The sequence below is a fragment of the Prenolepis imparis genome, unplaced genomic scaffold (assembly GCF_030444845.1).
Source record: "Prenolepis imparis isolate NDT839.2.m4 unplaced genomic scaffold, iyPreImpa1.0 SCAF_5, whole genome shotgun sequence".
NCBI lineage: Eukaryota > Metazoa > Arthropoda > Insecta > Hymenoptera > Formicidae > Prenolepis > Prenolepis imparis.
The window spans coordinates 19,727,378-19,745,615 of record NW_028141163.1 but is presented as its reverse complement, the minus strand read 5'-3'; the positions used below and the strand labels follow the sequence as shown (position 1 = coordinate 19,745,615).

The 18,238-nt window shown below is 29.7% G+C and overlaps 1 protein-coding gene across 6 annotated transcripts; it reads right to left on the bottom strand.

Annotated features, from left to right (window-relative positions):
• Positions 1-2,244: 2,244 nt before the first annotated feature.
• On the bottom strand, positions 2,245-13,458 carry LOC145936024 (uncharacterized). 6 transcript variants are annotated; one of them, XR_014425313.1, is made up of 9 exons: positions 5,659-5,775; positions 5,253-5,437; positions 4,988-5,173; positions 4,598-4,680; positions 4,308-4,481; positions 3,995-4,127; positions 3,735-3,770; positions 3,186-3,305; positions 2,664-2,851 (listed from the first exon to the last, which is right to left on the bottom strand). XR_014425313.1 is itself a non-coding variant. In XM_083037892.1 (5 exons), the coding sequence occupies exons 1-5, from the start codon at positions 4,074-4,076 to the stop codon at positions 2,367-2,369; spliced, it is 687 nt and encodes a 228-aa protein (XP_082894018.1). In that variant the 5' UTR covers positions 4,077-4,091; the 3' UTR covers positions 2,245-2,366. The 6 variants fall into 6 exon arrangements, 2 of the variants coding, with proteins under 2 accessions (XP_082894018.1, XP_082894019.1); XM_083037892.1 differs by lacking the exons at positions 4,308-4,481; positions 4,598-4,680; positions 4,988-5,173; positions 5,253-5,437; positions 5,659-5,775 and adding an exon at positions 2,245-2,591 and having other exon boundaries at positions 3,735-3,806; positions 3,995-4,091; XM_083037893.1 differs by lacking the exons at positions 4,308-4,481; positions 4,598-4,680; positions 4,988-5,173; positions 5,253-5,437; positions 5,659-5,775 and adding an exon at positions 2,246-2,591 and having other exon boundaries at positions 3,995-4,091.
• Positions 13,459-18,238: the final 4,780 nt, after the last annotated feature.

Sequence of the window (18,238 nt, the reverse complement as noted above, 5' to 3'; positions counted from 1 at the left end):
CAAATATTTTATTTTATTCAATTAAAGCAACCAATATCGAAAAACTTTGAAGTGCTTTTTTAAAATTATTGAATGCATGATAAAATTTTTACAAAATTATCTTACCTGAAGATTTATTTGTAGTTTTAATACATTTCAAAAGAGGTTGAAAGTTTGCTGGTTTTAATGGCAATTTATCATGAGAGGCTTTTTTTACTTTTTTACTAGTTTTAGCACTGTTGTCATTTTCGTCATTTGAAGTGGCATCATCTGTGGATATATATTTTTTCTTGTGACGCTTTGATCTTGATTTCTTCAATTTAGTTTCATCTAATTCAGATAATTCTTGATCAGATGCTATTTGAATAATTTGTAGTATGTCTTTTGCACTTGAGTAATCATCTGTAAATATAAATATATATATATATACCCATATATATATGTATATATACATATGTACAATTTAGGGGCCTATTTTTACAATGTTGTTATGCATCACGCACATTACACATTTGCGCAGATTTTTTGTAAAAACTGCGCAATGATACATAATGACATCATTAAAGGTTACAGAATAGGCCCCTTAATTACACATTTATTAATCAAACAATTTTTATTCAAATTTTCATAAACACACACACACACACACACACACATATATATATATATATATATATATATACACACACTATGAACCTGGCTCTTTTGGGCCACCAGAGTGTCTCATCGAGTCACTACCCAGTGAGCAATAAGTTATCAAAAAGAGTTCTTAAAGTACTCAGGTTTAAGAGTTGGACATCCAACAATACTATCTAGATGATAACATAATGATATCAATAAGTCCTCTAATGCGTCGATTTTAGAGGAAAAAAAGACAGCACATAAAGGACATCTAAAAGAATACTACAATCTGACTTCTTATAAATGTCATGAAAATGTTACCATTAAGAATTTCTTTATAGAATTATTTTAGACGTATTTTATTATATAAAAAATACTCAATAATATATATATATAAATTTTTTTTTATTACAAATGTATAAAATGTTTACAAACAAATCTATACAAACTTAAGAACATTTGAGTAATCCAAAAATAATTTTTTGTTTACATATAAAATTAAAGTAATATTAAAGTTTATTTTTATAATATATATAATATTTTATAATTATTTTAATATAATTTTTTTATTATAATATATATATTTTAATATATATATATTTAATACTTTTCTTATACATATCAAATGTAATAAATTGCCATATTGCACACGTAAAATATAAAACGAAAAACAAAATTGCTATACTATATGCTGCATACAAAAAATAAAATTATAAATGACAATAAAACAGAAAATTTCAATTTTTTAATTTATCGGAACTAGTAAGTAAAAAAACCAAATCGAAATGAAACAAAAATATTAATACTACTTCCAAATACTTATTCATTTCTTCTTTTCATGTCGTTTTATATTTTGATTTATGCGATCTCCAGCATGCTGTAGCCAGTTTTTAATTGCATTTTGGATGGAATGAGAAGAAGTATTTTTTCCACCAATACTGATGATTACTTCTGAAAAAAATGTTTATAATTAATTTTTAATAAAAATTACCAAATTATTAAAATTATAAATTCCTTAATATATATTTACTATTTTCTAAAATAATATTCCGAATATATTATACTTAAAAATTATTAATTAAAAAATATAAGAATATAAATGTTTCCTAAAAAAATTAAATAAACTAATTCTTTAACATTAAAAGTATGGAGTAAAAATTAATAAAATAATTTAACTGAAAATAATAATCTCCATATATAATACACACACATAGTGACTATTATAGATTAAAATATTTTGGAGAATTTGCAACAGAAATATGTTATAACTGTTTTTTTTAAACATTTTATAAGATTACAGTACTTTATTAGATTACACAAAAAGTGACATAATCTGCGTAATACATTCATAACGGCTCGTATTCAGAACACGCTTATAAAGATGTTAGTGCGCTTTTTTGTCATTCTATCTTTATCATTTAGTAAACAAAACAAGGATAGAACGACAAAAAAGCGCGCTAACATATTTATAAGCGCGTTCTGAATACGAGCCGTTATGTATGTATATACGCAGATTATGTCACTTTGTGTAATCTAATAGTGTTGTTTGTAATCTTATAAAATGTTGATAACAATGTATATAATTACACGATTATCAGTTGATGTGATTGCATTGCTACAAAATAGATAAATTCTACGCCAATGCTATACACTGGTTTTACATTACGCGTTCTGTCAAAAACGCGAATTTAATTTTCTGAAGATCACTACAGTAAATTTCTTAAGTGCCAGTCTTGAAAAGTCAGGTGTCAATCGCCATTAGTGTATCATTCTCTGTGTGTGTGTGTGTATGTGTATAATTCTGACATATAAGTATGAGAAAATAAAATATCTATAATGACGTCAACAAATTTCATGCATCTCGTTTCAATGGTATTTTTTTGTCCTGTCCACGAGAGTTTGTAAGCTAACTCATCAGTTAGAGTATGTTTTAATGCGTTCCTTACGTGTTGTTCCGCATTTTTTCCTCCTATAGTTTTTATTAATTTTTTCTGTAAAAAAATTTAATTTAATTATTATACATATATTTTTGTTTTTTTAAATTTAATTGATAGAGTACTTACATATTGCAGTAAAGATACGGAGTCTTGTGTTATCAATTTATTGAATTCCTTTAATGCTTCAAGAGTTCCAATTGGTAAATTCAAATTTATTGTATTTTCTTGTGAAGAATTTGTGTGTACATCTAACAACAATTGTTGGATTGTAACCAACAATCGTGTAATTTTTTTAATGTCATTCTGACAAGCTTCTATTTAAAAAAATCAATATATATATATATATATATGTATGTACATATGCATATTAATTGAATAAAATTAATGCAATGTATAAAATTAATGTAATTATAATTATTATATAACATATGTATATTATATAGTTATAGTAATAATTAATTATTATACAGAGAGAGAAGTAATACTTTACTATTACCTCACTATAACTTAATTATTACTTTGTCTTTAAAAGTATGAGAGTAGGGGAAAAGTTGTCCAACAAAAATTTATCGAACAGAAGCACTAAATACGGTTAAATCATATTTATTAAAATATTAATTATAAAAAAAATTATTTTTATATACTTACTGCAACACACTTCATGCAATTCTCTTTTTTCTTTTCTGTTTATATTTTCTGCATTTTCTTTGTACATAATAATTGGTTTCTGTTGATCGGTTAGATGAAATATTGATTGTGAAGGTGCATCTATTAAAAGAAACAAAAATTATAATGAAAAATATATAAATATTATAAAATACAAACATTTTATTTATAATCATTTTATTTATTATGATCTAGATAAAATTTGAAATTTTATTAAATGCTTTTAACTTTCATCTACAAATTGTATATAATTCTACTTGTAGTATTTATCTAAATAAATAATACTAAAATAAATGTGAAACATTTTCCATATCCTACAATTTAAAAAATATTGTACAATTTATTTTTATACGTTAAAAACAAACTTTATACAAAATATAAAAAATTTGTTATATTCACAAAATTATAAAAGTAAAGAAAAATTATAGAAAATAAAAAAAATGGAAATAGAGAAAAAAAGAGAAAAATAACAATAAATTAACTACATTGAACCTGTTATATACTGAAAATATTAATATTAATTTTACTCACTTATTTCTTCTATTTCTACACCCAAGTTAGTTTGATCTGAAAAACTCAACGAGTTTGTGATTAAACTCACATCTATATTCATAACAATTAGAATTTCGTTATACACAATAATAAAATTAAGTTTCCTTGTTTCTAATTTTTAAAATTTAATTAATATAATTTAAACTTTTATGCAAATAAATTTAAATAAAAGAAAACAAAATATTGCATATAGTTAGTAAAGCTGCAGTAATATATATTTTTTAACCTTTTTTTTTTACCTTTTTCTGTGAACGAGTTATCTAAGCTATCCAAGTATAATATTTCGCTTTCTCCATGTCCTTTATAATAGTAATGCTTCATTATTATTATTTAGTAATTCATCAGTATCATTATGTAATAATTCAGATTTTTCTGTAAATATAGAAAATATTCTCGTTATATACAAATTGTAGTTTAGTATTGTGCAAATTTTTCACATGTACTATTTTCAAAATTTAAAAAAAAACAAAAATAAAAAAATAAAATTGAAAAGATCTTATTAATGCTACTAATCGACTTAATTAAATTTACATAATTAAAAAAAAATTATACCTGTTTCAATAATTTGTCTTTCATTTTCTAGTTTTGAACATTTTTGTTTTTCATATATCGATGCTCCAAATTCGCAATCAACTGTAGATTTTTTTGATACTTTATGTTGAGCAGAGCTTATTGTTTCAACTTTTTTTATTATAGGCTTATAGTTTATAGGAGGTTCTGGAATACCTATTTTATTTCAATATTAATATTTTTAATATATTTATAAATCAATATGTTTAATGTTTAGTATATTTATAAATCAATATGTTTAATGTTTAGTATATTTGTAAATCAATACTCACATAGTTCTTTTAGTTTAATTTTAGTAGATATGTCATTTTCACGGTAGGTTGATAGTTTATTAATTTTTTTTTAGCTATATTATCTATTTAAAAAAATACATATGTATAATATATAAATATTGAAAATTATACAATTGTTTGTAGTAGAAACAAAAAATTGTATTAGTTAACATCTCGCAAATTTTTATATTTCGACATCACATATAAGGCTGTTCTTCAAAAGAATGTTATAAATTTTTATAATTTTATACATTGCAAATATAAAAGCTATTGAGATTTAAATAATTTAAATAATTTATTCAATACAATATTGCCACAAACATCTGGCTCTATACCTCTTTAATACCATTATTTAATTATAAATATTAATTTAAAAAACTTAATGCTTACCTAAATTTTCATTTTCTTTTTCTTCCTCGGATGAAGATGTACAGTAACGAGATGGTTTATTAATTTGTCTTTTGTTTAAAGATGCTTTATTATACATTTTTTCTTTTAAAGTTGACAATGTTTCTTCATCATTTGTAGAAATGTTTGTCATTTCGATTTCAAATTCTCTAGCTTTTTTGTAGGTATCTAGAAAAGATAGAAATTAGATGAGCAATTTATACTTTAATATATATTAAAGATATAATATATCTGAATATACATTTACCAAAAGGTCCTAATAATTTTTTATAGTGAATAATCTCCCAATAATTATTAGGTAATGAGTTCTTTTTAGATTCAACACTAGCATTTTTCTCTTTCGGTGGCCATTTAAATGCTTTAGATAGTAATATCAACCACGATGATGGTATGGTCGCAGACCATTCATCCCACAATACGACGAAATACATTCTGTAAAATAAATAAGGCTCCTGAACCCTCACCGCGGCTATATTGGATCATGAGACGAGATGAGAAAAATCATGCTGAGAATTTTTGCATGCCATTTTTAAATAAAATAAATATTGCAATAATACTATAATGCTTTATTGTATTATATTTTCTAAAAACTAAGATTTTTTTCTTGACAGTTAATAAACAACCGTAAAATGAGTGTAAATCAAAGTCTATACCCTGTCTCTTTTTTCTTGTTATGGTGAAAGTTCAGGCGCCTTAATCCATTTTTTCTACAAACAAAGAAGAGTATTAATATATATGTAAAAAATGTATATCTCTATGTTAAGCAAAACATAAAACTGAAAAAAATAAAATAAAATTATATAAATAAATATATGAAGCATAGATATTTAAAATGTGAAAACTAAATAAATAAAAAAATTTAAAAATAATAATGGGATTATGTAAGAGAAATAAATTAGAAAAAATTTACAAATTTTTAGTTTTATTTTATACACATGAATGAATTATGAGAAAGAAACAAAAAGAATTCTTGTAAGGAATACAAATTGCCTTCATGTTTACTTCATCAATCGGAAATTTTTTTAATTCGGACCATTCATTTCCAACAATTATGTTAAATAACTCAGAATTAACGGGATAATGAGGAAGATTACATGGATTTATTAACATTTTCCCTTGCATAATGGATTCTTCATTATATTTATAAATATTTTTAATTTGAAAAATATCATTATTTTTTAAATACCAAAAACTATCAGACTCTTTTCTTAGTGACAATTTAAATGTTTTATAAAAAATGTAGTCATATGCTAATCTCGTTTTATTAGATTTTTTAGAATTATATTGACCAACTTGAGATTTTGAAAAGTAGTATTCATGTCGCTTTTTTTATATTTAGCACGTTCCACTATTCTATTATGTAATTGTTCGAGAGGTTTTTCACCTTTTTTCAATTGTTTTTTAATTTCATATAAAAAACTTTCAAAAGAAAAACTACTAAATGAATCTAAAGGTCCGAATTTTATTACATCATCAGGTATGTGAATTAAATTATAAACATTAGAAATAATAAAATCTTTTCCATATAATATTTTTGAAGTTTCAACAAAGTAAACTAATAAATTCTTAGCATACTCATTATTGTTAATACAATCACTTTCATGGCACAATATTCTAATAGCACAATGAAAAGAATTAAAATGCAACAAATAATTTGCAGGCAAATAATTTTAAAGTATAACTGGTCCTACATATAATAGAAATAGTCTCAATTCCGTTGCTTTCCAACGGTCTAACTCTTCTAAACTACGTGTCTTCCGTGCAAAATCATTTGGTATCCATGCAGATATATTAGCAAGCTTCATCAATATTACAAAGCTTCTGAAATTTCCTGTATAACTGCAGAATTAAATTTTATTGCTTTGATTCTTCCATGCACAAAAATTTGAAGCATCTTTTTTACAACCCCCAAGCAAACTAAGTGCATATAATCTAATGGAAATTGGCTTACCATTCCTAAATTTGCTCTCTCAAAAATTGATCTTCCAATATGATGCTCTTCATTTTCTTGATATACAAAATTTTCATCTGTTCTCAATTTTGCATTTATTTCAGGGAAAAGCATTCGATTATTATAATTACCTTCTTGCATGCATTTTGAACAACCAAAATATCCATTAAATGATTTGATACATTTCACAAATGATCGAGCTGGAGAATCACAAATTACACATCGAATTGCAACCGTAAAATGTATTTCATTAAACTCAAATCCTTTTTCGTGTAATAAAATATACTCTTCGATAAAATCTTTTAGAAATACATTAGGACAAGCAGGTTTATTGTATCCATGATATATTCCAATAACAAATGGTTCAAAAATTTTTGGATATATTTCTCCTAGTATTGGATAAAATTGGCTTTTCGAGCTTTTTGTTAGAGGTAAGCCATCGATATTAATATTTGTCTCTATGGTTTTAGATACTGTATTTAAACGTACAGTTTTTAGAATATCTATTAAAGCATTTTTTAGTCCATAATGAAAATATTTCCCAGGAGGGACTTCACGAACAACAATGTGCTTAGGAGTTTCAAGCAATGTTCTGGGATCAAGTGGAAGATCTTGTAATTCATTAATATCATTAACATTTTTCAATAACTTTAATAATGTTCCAGTAGCTCGATGAGTAATATTAAATTCGCACACCCATGTTTCAGTTGTTCTTTAAACTTTGAAGTTTTATTTAATGCTATATTATCATCTGTTATATCATTCAATTCATCTTCAATGCAATAGTTTTCTTCACTATTATTGTCACTGTTGTCACTATTATTGTCACTGTTATTGTCACTGTTATTGTCACTGTTAATGTCACTGTTATTGTCATTACTGATATCAATACTTTCACCTATATAATTTTCAGAATGCACTATTTCACATTCACTGTCACTTATTGAACACACTTTATCATTTTCTTCTACATTATCATCACTTATTTGAATACTTTGTAAAAATTTATAAGTTTTAAGAAGCCTTTTATTTTTCTGACTCACGGATGAATTTTTAAAATGTTTGCGTAATGACATTTTTAATTCGTCAAAATAATGTAATGCGTAAAATATAAAAATACTAAATATAAAAATAAAAATTTCAAAATCAGAAAATATGATAAAAATATAATTTATATAGTTACTTTACCTTTTGTTTATAGTTTTTTTGAAAAGCTCAATTTTTATTTCGATTTTGCATCCAATAAAGAATTTAGCTCAAACTCGAAAATCAAACCTAATATATAAATTATTTTTCTGAATAAATATTATTTATATATGTGTTACGTCCGGCGGACTTCACGATTCTTTTCTTTCCCACGACCAAGGCGAAGTTTGTTGTTAGGTAAATAAAAAAGGAAGAAAAAAGATAATAATAATCTAAGCGGCACGTATATAATAAAACGAAAACGTGCCCAGCGAAACGGACAGCTGCAGATATCGTGAGCGACCGATAAATATTACAAAATCGGTAAATAAAAGAGACCAGGCGGAAAGATGCCGAAAGCGGATTCTTGCCGACACCCTCGCGAATAATAAGTTAAAATCACATATCGGCAAAACATAAAGACGGCGAGAGCGGGCCGAAAGCGAGCCCACCTTTGAGGGGAAAACTAGAACAACGAATTGATAAAAGTAAACGTGCCAAGCGAAGCGGCACCGCAGCGGAAACTCTCGCGAGAAACCGACAAACATTGTAAATCGGGAAAACACAACGACGGCGAGAACGCGCCGAAAGCAAATCCTTCCCTAGTAAAATTAGGGGAAAACAAATAATGAAAACGAAAGTGTGCAAAATAAGATAGCACACCTGCGGGTATTCTCGCGAGAAAGCGGCGAAAAATATAAAGATTAAAAAGATGCCACACGCATCGCCTCTCAGCAAACAAGCTCTAAGCCGCACGTGAGGGCAATAAAGCGAGAACCCGCCGATAAAAGCGGCACTAACAAACGACAAATATCGCGATATAGGAAAAATTAACAACAAACACCGCCGCCGATATCGAAATCTCGAGACATCCCCGTTTTTGGGAAAGCGAGCTCCGATTCGCAGACGCCTGCACTAAACTTTTGATTCGTCGATCCTTGCAACGCTCCCCATAGAAAGGGAAAGTAAAAATATTAAAAACGCGATTATGAACTTCTATTCGCAGGATTTTGTCAAAAAGCGGAACGGAGGGCGTGAATCAAAAACCGGGATATAAACGCGAACTTCTCTGCGGAGCGTCACTTATCGTTCTTCGTCGAACATCCACAGTTTCCTTGCGTTTTCACCGCAACACTTAGTGCGCGAAAGAATTCTCAGTGCGAATTCTCAGTGTGAAATCAGCGTAAACACTCAGTGAGAAACTCTGTGAACTTCCGGCATAGCAACAATTGGATATACCAGCCAGACCTAACGGCCCACTGATCCTACAACGAGCTGATCTTGAACCAAACATTTTATCGACGCACGCCATAAGTAGTAAGTCCCTTTATATGCATATACAATCTCACTCTACTAGAAAGAGTTCTTGAATAAATTAACTTCATTTATTCAAAGCTGTTACCTAATATTCGAAGAAGTTCGTATTAATTATTCCTGAACCCTTCCTTCCCCCGCTGAAGGCTTCCTGCATAATTGCAGCGCGAGCCCTGGTTTCACGGTTTCCTGCATAATTGCAGCGCGAGCCCTGGTTTCACGGTTTCCTGCATAATTGCAGTGCGAGCCCTGGTTTCACGGTTTCCTGCATAATTGTAGTGCGAGCCCTGGTTTCACGGTTCCCTGCATGATTACAGTGCAAGCCCTGGTTTCACGGTTTCCTGTATAGCTGCAGCGCAAGCCGCGACCTTCCCTTGTATCCGTCGGGTTTCCTGCATAACTGCAGTGAGAGCCCTCGCAAAGTTCCCTCACCCTAAACAAAATTGCAAAGATGCAAATTTCTTCGGAATAAATATTAAAATTTCACTTCTTAAATAAATATTGAATTCAAGAACTCTTTCTCGAAGAACAGCTCTCTTATATCGCTGTTGTTAGTGGAGACTACGCGCCATTCCCAACGGGTCATAAAGCGGTCCCGAAATCGTCGCAATCGTCGTCTAAGGCGAGAATTGGCTCGGGCTACGGCGGACTTATTTTCTACAACCGACGACCATAAATTACTCCGCGAAAAACTCGAAATATTAACTAGAGAACACATTGACACTATTAATAGTTACGCCAAAGAAAAAAATTGTAATACACCTAATCGCGACCCACCTCATTACTCTCCGATTTCATCCCCTGAATACGCAGGAACCCCGCGAATTCCTTCTCCCTCTCCCTTCGAACCCACCGAACAGGAGCGAACTCCTCCCTTCCTTCTCGCTGATTCACCTGAATCACCTACCGAATCTCAGCGGAACCTTTCTCCTCCACCTCCCCTCTCTCCCGCACGCCCAGATTCACCTCGATCTCCGTCCCCGGTTCCCTCCATTATTACCCTTGGGGACTCACCTCCCTCTTCCCCAACGCCCTCCGAAAACCGGGAACTACCGGAAGATTTTGAGACGATAAATCTCAGCGATGACGGTTCGGAAGAACTAGAATCGCACGCCGAGCTCACCTACGACCAATTCAGAGCTTGGTTAATTAATCAATTCCCGGGGATAAGGGAAGTCCCGGAAGGAACCTTTACAATCGGTCCGGGACCAGTAGAACATGAGGCCCTGCGTCAACATCTAATCGACGTAAATCCTGAAGAGGTTATCCCTTGGTATGTTCCTGAGCGTAGATATCCATTGGCCGTCCCAGCGCAAGTCTTATTAAGATCCTATCCTCCCTCCACCATCCAGATTCGGGAACTCCCATGACACATACGCACACATGTATACATTATTATTATTTGTTACCTAACTATTAAAATGAAAAATTATTGTAATAACCAATCGGGACCATAATATATTTAAACAATAAACTCTCCCCCCTTTATGTCCCGATTGACGACCTCCGTACTTATGTAACACCCGCGAAACACACACACACACACCTTTTTATAGATTAAATCCTGCGCGCGAGTTAATTGTTATTTATGTATCCGTCTCTTCACCGTTTTTATTTATATAAATAAAACTTAATTTTATTATGAACTCGCGTTTAATTAATTGATTAACCCGCTCTCATTTCCTCCGTCCAGAGATCGCACTAAGGTCCCATCCCGCGCAAAAGAGATTAAATTCTCTTGCCGAAAAGGGACCACCGAGCGAACGCCCTTTAAATAGCGTAAGAGCGACCCTCGCGGTCGTTGACCTATTTGGGGCCTAAACACGTTCGTTCGGCTCGAACAAAACGCACTACCTGGCGTTGTTCGATTTAAGTAGTTACGTCCTTCCTTTCGACTCTTCCTTCCTTGAGTCTGGACGTAACATATGCATCAAAATTAAGAAAATGTTAATTTCAACATGACACTATACACATTAACCTGCATAATATCAAACAAAATGTTAATTATTATTACCTGATATTCCTTCTTCTTCCTTCTCTCTCTTTCTCTCTTTATCTCTCTCTCTCTATCTGTCTTTTGCTTTTGCTTCTTCGTTTCTTTAATTTTAAAAAATTTATATAGATTAATTATATATATATCTTACATATATGTATATATAAATATATATATAATTTTTCTATATTGATTATGTAACTTTTAACATTATGACTTAAATAATATATATGTTATTATTCATACTTTTTAAAAATTAAGATAAAAAATCAATTTTTAATATTATTACATATTTTTTTAAAAAGAGGTTTTTTGGGGTTATATCATTTCTTTTTATAGTATATATTTATAAATTTTAAAATAAACATTTTAAAATAAAAAAGCAAGTTGCCTGGAAATTTATAATTTACGTTACTTATAGATTTTCTGCGTATATTATATAAAAACATAGCCAGAATATCTTGTCGTGAGGGAGGGCAAGAAGCAATAAAACTATTCAAATTTGTAGTACTTTTTTCTTAACGTTATTAAAAAATCATTATTAGCTTTATTTCACGTTTATATTTTAATATTAACAATAATGTACTTATGAAGAATTAGTAAGATGGTAGCGCAATAAGAAAGTAATTATTATAGTAGGATGGTAGCGTAACAAGAAAAGTTGTTATAAAAGAAAATCACATATATACATATATGTGTTATCGCATATCATATGTATATGTAGTATAGTATTGCAAAATGTAGATTTAAAAGAAATAACAGGATTCTACATATATGTGATATATTATATTTCTTTTAAAATAATAACTTTTCTGTTACGTACCATCATACTATAATAATTGCTTTCTTATTACGCTACCATCTTACTAATTCTTCATAAGTATATTATTGTTGATATTTAAATATGTGATTAAAAGCTAAACCCTGATGATTTTTAATAACGTAAAGAAAAAAGTAATACAAATTTGATAACTCAGGGCACTATTATGAGTGCTCTGATCTATGAAAAATGCATATTATTTAGCTTCCCTCTTTATGTTATTTATTATATTATTAGCTTTTTTTCAATTCCTTATTTTATATCAACAATTACATATACTTATGAAGAAATAGTAGGACGGTAGTATGACAAGAAAGCAATTTATATTTCTTTTATAACTATCACACTATTATTTCTTCATAAGTACATATATAATTATTAATTTAAAATAAGAAAATGAATGAAAACTAATAAATAATAAATAATATAAAGAGAATAGTTCATAGCATTTGTAATTGTGCTATGAGTTATCAAATTCTTATGACTTTTTCTTTAAGGTATTTTTCTATATTGCAGCTGTATATGTTACCAGAGAAGTTGGGTTATGTCTGCAAGAAGCACATTGCAATCATAAAAATTCGTTTTTATTGTAAAGTCTGTATAAACATCCTAAATATTATCCGATCCTGAGGATGTTAAAACAGCATAGACTTTGAATTAAAAAAAACTTTATAATTGCAACGTGTTTTTTACAGACATAACCCAACTTCTTTGGTTGGATATAGAGGCAACATAGAACAAATAACAATAAAATATATATTTTATGTGCTCAAATATATATTTAATAATATTTATAATTTAAGAAAGAAAGATTTTACCTTAAAAACATTAATATCGAAGAACGTAAATGCTCTATATCTATATCTCATTGAAATCCAACTCAGAGCTCCAGAGCACGCAGTACACACGTATGTGGCTTACGCATTATATGTACGGCGTTCGTAAATAGCACGCTTGCTAGAGACTCTAGAGACATCTATGAAGAGACATCATAAAGAGCTCTTCTGAAAGAGATCTTACAAAAAGATAACTTACTGATATAATTTCTAAGAAAAATTAATTAAGTCTCTAAAAAGTCCTCTTAGAGAGCTCTTCTGAAAGAGATCTTACAAAAAGATAACTTACTGATATCATTTCTAAGAAAAATTAATTAAGTCTCTAAAAAGTCCTCTTAAAGAGCTCATCCTCTCAATAATGCTCACTGGGTATATTTTAATAATCTAATTGCGAATATTTAAATGAAATAATTAAGAGTAGTTTTATACCGCCAGTGGAGAAATTAAATAAATGTATATATATTTTCCGACGAAACTGGCAAATTGATCTTTATTAACTTGTTGTCATATAGATGACGTTTCGACCTTTGGTTCAGGTCCTTTTCAAGTCTCTAATTACAATATAATAAAATTAAAATTAAAATTGTACACTTAATAAAACAAAAATCTTACTTAAGGACATTGTAAATGATAATATTCATGAAACGCACCTCAAATAAACCGTATAAATTCCAGAAACATGAATTAAATCATAGTTGACGAGTTCGTTATCACTTCCATCGTTGCGTCTAGCACGATGACGAGACACATAAAAGAAAGAGGTATTTTTAAACGACCTTAATAATATTGCTATAAACAGGATTTAGATTTTCTGTATCTTTCTGTAGGTTGATTGTGTTTTCATATTTTTTAATAAAAAACATTTCAGCAATTTCTCTCTTTCTTGTATGTTTCTCGCAATGTAAAATATTAGGCGTTGTCCATTTAAAATCATGCATTAATTCAGCCCTATGTTTGCTAATTACATTATGATTGCTAACATGCATTTTAATATTTTTTATGTGTTCTTTAATTCGGGTGTCTAAATGTCTTTTCGTCTGTCCTATGTAAGTTGCGTCACAATCTTTACAATCAATCTTATATACTATTTCAGTGCTGTTCAATTTAGAAAGTCTATCTTTTCCTCGCTTAATTACTCTATCAAGTTTTTTTGGTATAGTGTGAATTACGTTCAAACCTGTCTTTTTCTTGATTGATCGACTGATATTCTCACTTATGTTCTTAATGTAGGGTAATACCAAGTAAGAAGAATTATCGAATTCTTTAATATTACTATTATTATTATCAACGGCATTCAGATTATTTTTCCGATCAATTAACGTGCATACTCTCTTGGAAACATAACGGTCCACCATGTGTGGGGGGAAGCAATTATTAATTAAAATTTTTTTCACAATGCCAATGTTATTGTTATGAAACTGGTCATCAGATAATAAGATCGCGTGATCCACAAGATTGTTAATAGTATTAATTTTATACTTAAGTGGGTGATTCGAATAATAATTTAAATATCTGCCCGAGCATGTGGGCTTTTGGTACCAATTTGTTAGGAGTCTACCCCCACACCTAATAAAGTGTACAATTTTAATTTTAATTTTATTATATTGTAATTAGAGACTTGAAAAGGACCTGAACCAAAGGTCGAAACGTCGTCTGTATGACAACAAGTTAATAAAGATCAATTTGCCAGTTTCGTCGGAAAATATATATACATTTATTTAAATGAAAATTTCATGCTTGTTTATACTTTTGTTACATGCACTGCGAGCTAAACAGAAAGATAAAAGTAGCTCGGAGTCATTCCAGTGGCCCAAGAGACCCCGATTTGCAGGGATATAAACATTCAAAGAAATGTTATACTTTATACTTTTTGAGAAAAATTAGAATTGTTACTTACCTTTTGATATTACAATTTTATCAACACTTATTTCATCCTAGTCACTTTCTGGTTCGTACATGTTACAAATGGCCGTATTAACCTCATTTATATTTTCGTAGGGAGGCCATTGGAATGTTGCGTTATTTTTCACAAACCAATTTATTGGTACAATGCGAAAATCGCCTGTAGATATCTTACAAATGTTGTAGTTCAACATTATACACCGTAAAAATGTATAAATAATACTTTTTTTCCTGTTTTGGGACGTGCAACGTGCAACACGCCAAGTCAGTGGTCGGGGTCACGGCGTACTCGCCTCGCGCATACGCCGCGACCCCCACCATATCCCGCGCGTTTCAAATTTTTTTATTGACTATTTAATGTTATAAGGGTATGGTCCCATGAAGCGGATTGCGCGAATTAATATATATTTTAGTGTCAATAAGAACATCAAAAGAATTAATTTAAAAAATACTCATTTGCAATATAAAACGATGAGCTAATCCTTTTTATGGTAATTATATAAATAATTATAAATAAAAACAAATAATAATAAATATATAAATAATAACAAAATAAAAGTAGACTGCGTGTATATTATATGTAATATTATATATTTACAGCTGAATGTAGAATGGCGAATGATGAGAGACAGAAAAGAATTCGTTTCTATTCAGATAAACATAACCGTCGTCTCATAAAACAACAAACTGAAGCTGATATATACAGAATTTTTGGTGTATTAGAAAATCTGCCATTATCGTCTGTTCCTGTCCAAACGATTAATCCAAGTGAAAATGAAAGATTGATCATGTCAGTGATGATGATGATGAAGTATTGGAATGTATTAGTGACTATAGCAATGTTGATCATGACATATTGCAACTGCAGGGTGAAATATATATATATGTATATATACAGGGTGTTCAAAAAGTATGGAGACCCCTGAATAACTCCGAAAATATGCAAGATAGAAAAAAATTTTTTAAACAAAAGTTGCAAGCTTGCAACATTTTTTTCTATCTTGCATATATTTTCGGAGTTATTCAGGGGTCTCCATACTTTTTAAACACTCTGTATATATATATACATATATATATATATATATATATTTATGTTATATATTTATATTAACGAAACGTTGTGAATATTAAGAAATTATTTTCAAGCTAGTTGGGTCGATTATTCTAAACTCGTATTGTCCGGTAATAGTCGCATCAACCGTCGTGTGCAGGTAGAGCTAGTTAAACCGAGTAGAAAAGTCCTCTACCATTTTGCGATATTCTCAATAATAAGAGAGATATTAATTAATAAAGATCGGCCAATTCGCGTGACGACGGCGAGAAGAGACAATCCAGTTTTATGTCGTTACTAAGCATGCGGCGAAAAGAAACAATATAATGTTACACGGTTGCTAAGCGCGCGATGAAGCGGGGAGGAGCGCTTTACAAAAGACAGTAACTCCATACGAGTAGCGCTAACTCTGGACCCCCGAGTGGGCTGTCTCTTCTCGCCGCACGCTTATCATCGCGCGAATTGGCTGATTTTCTTTAATTTATTTCTCTCTTATTATTGAGAATATCGCAAAATGGTAGAGGACTTTTCTACTCGGTTTAACTAGCTCTACCTGCACACGACGGTTGATGCGACTATTACCGGACACCCTGTATATATATTTATATATTTCATGTCAAATGATGAGCCACCCTTTTTTCGTTAGATTGGACACTTTATTTTGATTTAACTATTGGCTTAAATTAATAAAATTTTTCTTGACATTTCTACTTTTTAAATAAATATAATTCCTTTTTTCATATTATAATGAGTTTATAATTTTAGCTTATACGTAAATTTAAATCATGAAAAGATCACAAAAAGATGTGTATTTTACAGATACTAGAACACACAAGCGCGCGCTTCGCGCGCGCCATTGCTCATTTTATATGAAAAATGTAATATTAAAATAATATAATAATGTATTTTATATATAATATAATTATATAAATTATATAATTAAATAAAATTTTATATATAAATAAACGTTTTCTAATATTTAAAATATAAAATTTATTTATAAAAGTTTACACATGAACATTTTGAAAAAGTAATAAGTACTTTATACATTAAATATAATTGTGACTTTTACTATAATAATAAAATAATATAATAAGATATTAATAATTGATTATTATAGAATAACCAGAAATCAGTATCAAGAGACACGGTAGTGTCTCGCGCCAAGTCTACTGAGCGTAGCTTTGCATAGCGACTGCGAGGCATGCCGTGTTATTATACGCGAGTCGGACAGTTGATAGTATCATATATTTCTGATACGCAATAACGGTTGAAGCGATCGAGTTCTTACTACGCTCAATCGATAGATTGAGTTTAAATTATATAATAAAAGTGTCTTTACTTTTTCTCTATGTGCTTTGTAAAACGGAGATATTATAATGTAAAATTTGATTTTCTAAAAAATTGATTCAAGTTTTGGTCGTCGTCATCATCATCGACCTTCTCAATGCGCATGTCCAGTTCGAGCATTCATTACAAGACAGCGTTGATGTCGCTCCATGAATGTCATTTACTTAGGTTATCAGTTTTGACATATTTTGATATTTTGACACATAGGTTCAGTTTTGATGTAAAGTAAAAGTATATTGGTCTCATTTTACGAGAACTCTTTGTAAAACGTTCTAAATAAAGTAGGAGATTGAAGTATTTGTATATAAAGATACAAGTATATGTAAAAACTTTCGATGAAAGATTGTGAGTGATTTAAAACCGGAGTACTCTATTTCCTGCTGGTATCCAACATTCAAGAAAGATGCCTTGGAGGCTACGATTCTCGACATTCCTGACGATGTATTAAAATACTTGGAGCACGACGCGTTTGTGTTGCCTATCGAGGCGGTGAAATCGTTAGCAGAGAATTCCGAATGGACTGACGGTTCACCGGTGACCGGTGAGGATGAGGTTCATTATCCTTTCTCAATATATTGAAAAATTCATGCAATGAATTATAATTATAACTAGAGACAACTACCTAATTTATAAAAAGTCTCTTTAATCATTACAGGAAACGTACTATCAACCAGCATTTCTTGAATTCAGAAAAAAAATGCAAGATGTATTAGACGAATATGATACAATATTCATTAAAACATGTATTATAACGGCAACCTCTCCGTTTTTCTTGTAACTTTTATATTTTTGTTTATTTTGGTCTAGTACTCTGCGTTGATACCACTGCTT